Raw genomic sequence first — 4,010 nt, 5'->3', positions numbered from 1 at the left:
TAATAAGAGTCTGGCCACCTTCTCCCCGGTTTGTGATTGGTCCGACATTTATCATCCATTCCCGCAAATTTCTTTAAATTTATAAATTGTAAAAATTAATAAATTCGTAAAAATTAAAGTAGAATCAATTACAATTTTTATTTTTATTATTATTTAACTTATATTAACATTATTAAATATTTTCTATAAAAACTTTTATGTAAAAAAAACGTTGCAATATGTCTTTCATAAAATAAAAACAACAATTAAGTAAGTATTATAAATATATTGAAAATATAAAAATTAATATATTAAGAATATATAAAATTTATAAAAATATTACAAGATTAAGAAACTTTAATAAAAATTAAATTTAAATACAAATAATACAATTAATGCTTTAAAATTCTTAACAAAAAATACTTAGGTAGCACCAATAGGGAATAAATAAAGTATATTTATGTAGAAAAAAATATTTCATGTATATTTCATGTTATTTATAATAAAAATAATTATTTCTTTGGTGTTATTTAACACATAACAAAAATATTCCTTTAACGCATAATAAAAATAATTATTCCTTTGGTGTTATTTAACACATAACAAAAATATTCCTTTAACGCATAATAAAAATAATTATTCCTTTGGTGTTATTTAACACATAACAAAAATATTCCTTTAACGCATAATAAAAATAATTATTCCTTTGATATTATTTAACACATAACAAAAATATTCCTTTAACGCATAATAAAAATAATTATTTGCTTAAATGCATAATGAAAATACATAATAATTTTACTTAAATGTATGATGCATGGCCATGGATTTGCTGTCACAATATGTACGATTAGATACTGCTACATGTTTACGTTTTTTAAATTTTAATCTTAGCGTGGCAAATTTTTTATACAATTTTGTACGCAAATGGTGACAATTTGGAATGTGATTTGCTGGAATAGCATTAAATTTTTCTAACAAAGTTTTGTAAATTCACATTAGACATCATGTGAAAATAAAGATTGTAATGCCTATAAATGCTTTCTAATTTTAAAAGAACTTTAAATGTTGATATGTTAACAAAAAATAATGTATTTGCATTATAACATTTAAGCCGAACTAGTTTACAAAATGTAAAATTCAATGGTTCTTTTGAACCAACAGATCGTATGCAATTAGAACATGTAATACATGTATTTTTAACACTTTTTACACAATAACCTGCGATATTATATAAAGAATTCATTTCCTTATTATTATATATTATTTCCTTTTTTGGATCAAAAGAAGGAATGTTATTTAAAATCGTAGATGAAAATAGATGAAAATAGATGTAGAATCAGATACTATATTAATATTATCTTTTGTACGATTTTTTGTTGAAGTTAAATATTCTAAAAAGCCAGTAAGATATTCATTGTCATCGTATTCATAATTTCCTGTTCTTATTTCTTTCATATACATTGCTATAGCAATAAGTTTTAAATCATTTTTTAGTTGTAAACAATCTGGAATTACATTTTTGCGACGCAAAAGTGAATGTAAGTTCTCTATGCAATCTTGCGTGAACCGAGCAGTAAGTACAAATTGAAAATTACGATCTTCTAAGAGATATTGTACAAGATCAATAATCGATGTCGTAGAAAGTATTATTCCTCTTTGTATAGGTTTAAATATATGTTTCTTACCAATTTTTATTGTTTCAAAAAGAGTAATTATTTCACATAAGAAAGTAATACTTGAATCATATTTTTCTTTGTTTTTTAAACCTAAAGCTACACTACAGTTTCTTGAGGTCATTAATGAAAACCATTTTGATATACTTTTAACAAACCATGCAGTTGTCAAAAATTCCGGGTTACAATTTTCGTCTGATAAAAATTCTAATGATGAACTAACATCTGTTGAAAACACATTCTTTGCTTTATTTACCCTCATTTTACTGAAAGTATTAGGACTTTTAATATCATTAATATTTAATCTGGGTGTTAAAAGGAAATCTAAATCTTCTTGAGATTTAATTAAATCAATAAAATGAGCAATTTCAACTTGGTTAGATGGTAAATTATACTTTATTACAAAATCTTGGGGTAAGATAAAAAATTTATTATTTATTAACGATTCTTTTAGGTTCTTTAACAAATGTGGTACATCCGCAATAAAATATAAGCGCCTGTTAGGATCAGACGGATGTGGTATGTAATTTTTAAGTTCCGAGGACCGCCCCACATTTATTCCACAACATTTCCACATTTTCATGTTTCCAGGACCCATGTCGGAGGTTACAAAGTTAACGTGGAGACCAATTTTTTCCACTTTTTGTATTATCTGAAAAATTAAATCTTTTAAAACTTCTCCATCAAACAAATTACCCGTAAAGAAGTAACCTACAACATGTTTCCATCTACTAGCTGTACCTGTAATCATAAATGTTAAAACATGCGTAGCAATACCTTTGTCATTAGGAAATATTATGTTTCCAAGCATTGTGTTTGTTGATGGATCAAAAACAGTTTTCGAAGTTATACTCATCTCGTCTAAAACTAATCCGCACTCTTTATCAATATCCTCGAATGAAGAAGCTTTAAATTTTAAAAACTCAAACATCTCATTTGAAATGCCACTTTCAAATTTAAAATTTTCTAATTTTCGACGTAAAGTGCGAAGGCTTGGAAATGGCATTCCTTGCTGAAGAAGTTCTTCGTAGCCAGTAGTGCCACAAGTGAATTTTAGTTTTAGAGCTCGTTGAATTGTATCATTTGACCAACATTTTGCATTGCTTTTCTTTGCAAGTAGAACCTGGATTTGATTTTCGGTAAATATTTTCTTTAAAGCTACTTTGTACTTATCGTTATTAATTTTGTCTTGCAATAATCTATTTTTATATTTCATAATTTCAAATTTTTTGCGTAAGCGAATTAAACTGAGTCTTGTTGCTTTATGTTTTTTGTAAGTATGTGATTCATTGCCTGTCAATGTATTAGATACCATATTTTCATCTATAGTCATCTATAAATATAAATCAATTAAAAATTAACACATAACATAATATAATAATCGTAAATAATTTAAATATAATTAATTTCGAATAAATAAATAAATTTAGATCGCTAAATAATTAAATAATTTGAAAGAACAACTGAAAACGGACGATGTTAGATCTTAATACTTAAATGTTATTAAATTTCTAAATATATATATCAACTGTCTTCGGCCATACTTTCAAATTATTTGATTTACAATTAAATTTTTTATTAATTCTTTTATCACATACTTCTACATCCTGAATTTGATCTTGTACATCATCTTGTACGTTTTCATATGTAAAGTCAACAGATTCATTTATTATCTAAAATTATTATATAACATAATGTAATATTTGTAAATAAACAATAAAATGTAATTAATTTTTTACCAATTTTACTGTTTCGTTTACTTACTTCTACATTCTGAACATCATCATTGTTTTGAACATTTTGCATATCAACTTTATTAGATGTAGAGTCGAGATAATCATTTATTACCTAAAAATCAATGCACAACGTAATGTAGTACTTGTAAATAAATAATGAAATATAATCAATTTATTAATTTTACTGTTTTGTTTACTTACTTCTACATTCTGGACATCATCATTGTTTTGAACATTTTGCATATCAACTTTATTAGATGTAGAGTCGAGATAATCATTTATTACCTAAAAATCAATGCACAACGTAATGTAGTACTTGTAAATAAATAATGAAATATAATCAATTTATTAATTTTACTGTTTTGTTTACTTACTTCTACATTCTGGACATCATCATTGTTTTGAACATTTTGCATATCAACTTTATTAGATGTAGAGTCGAGATAATCATTTATTACCTAAAAATCAATGCACAACGTAATGTAGTACTTGTAAATAAATAATGAAATATAATCAATTTATTAATTTTACTGTTTTGTTTACTTACTTCTACATTCTGGACATCATCATTGTTTTGAACATTTTGCATATCAACTTTATTAGATGTAGAGTCGAGATA

The 4,010-nt window shown here is 24.9% G+C and overlaps 2 protein-coding genes across 4 annotated transcripts in view; both read right to left on the bottom strand.

The window, feature by feature from the left end:
• Nucleotides 1–2,069: 2,069 nt before the first annotated feature.
• LOC108776768 (uncharacterized) lies at nt 2,070–3,662 on the bottom strand. Of its 3 annotated transcripts, none has more exons than XM_018543474.1 (4): nt 3,593–3,662; nt 3,254–3,328; nt 2,397–2,988; nt 2,070–2,307 (listed from the first exon to the last, which is right to left on the bottom strand). In XM_018543474.1, exons 1-4 carry the CDS (start codon nt 3,632–3,634, stop codon nt 2,270–2,272), a joined length of 747 nt encoding a protein of 248 aa, XP_018398976.1. In that variant the 5' UTR covers nt 3,635–3,662; the 3' UTR covers nt 2,070–2,269. The 3 variants fall into 3 exon arrangements, with proteins under 3 accessions (XP_018398976.1, XP_018398975.1, XP_018398977.1); XM_018543473.1 differs by lacking the exon at nt 3,593–3,662 and adding an exon at nt 3,420–3,482; XM_018543475.1 differs by lacking the exon at nt 3,593–3,662 and adding an exon at nt 3,420–3,482 and having other exon boundaries at nt 2,433–2,988.
• Nucleotides 3,663–3,665: 3 nt separating this feature from the next.
• The window catches only part of LOC108776746 (THAP domain-containing protein 2-like), a 1,220-nt gene continuing 875 nt past the window's right edge, over nt 3,666–4,010 (bottom strand). The window contains exons 3-4 of the mRNA XM_018543449.1: nt 3,762–3,849; nt 3,666–3,676 (exon numbers count right to left, since the gene is read on the bottom strand). Coding sequence (XP_018398951.1) covers nt 3,666–3,676; nt 3,762–3,849 — 99 coding nt within the window. The remainder of the gene's footprint in view (nt 3,677–3,761; nt 3,850–4,010) is intronic.

Source organism: Cyphomyrmex costatus, unplaced genomic scaffold (assembly GCF_001594065.2).
Source record: "Cyphomyrmex costatus isolate MS0001 unplaced genomic scaffold, Ccosl1.0 scaffold378, whole genome shotgun sequence".
NCBI classification, from domain to species: domain Eukaryota; kingdom Metazoa; phylum Arthropoda; class Insecta; order Hymenoptera; family Formicidae; genus Cyphomyrmex; species Cyphomyrmex costatus.
This window is presented reverse-complemented; position numbering and strand designations above follow the sequence as displayed.

Coding starts and splice junctions, on each gene's coding strand:
- LOC108776768 (XM_018543474.1), bottom strand. CDS start 3,634: ATGCAAAATGTTCAAAACAATGATGATGTCCAGAATGTAGAA. Junction 3,329..3,592: donor ATGATGTCCAGAATGTAGAA/GTAAGTAAACAA, acceptor TAATAATTTTAG/ATAATAAATGAATCTGTTGA. Junction 2,308..2,396: donor TTTAACATTTATGATTACAG/GTACAGCTAGTA, acceptor TTAATTTTTCAG/ATAATACAAAAAGTGGAAAA.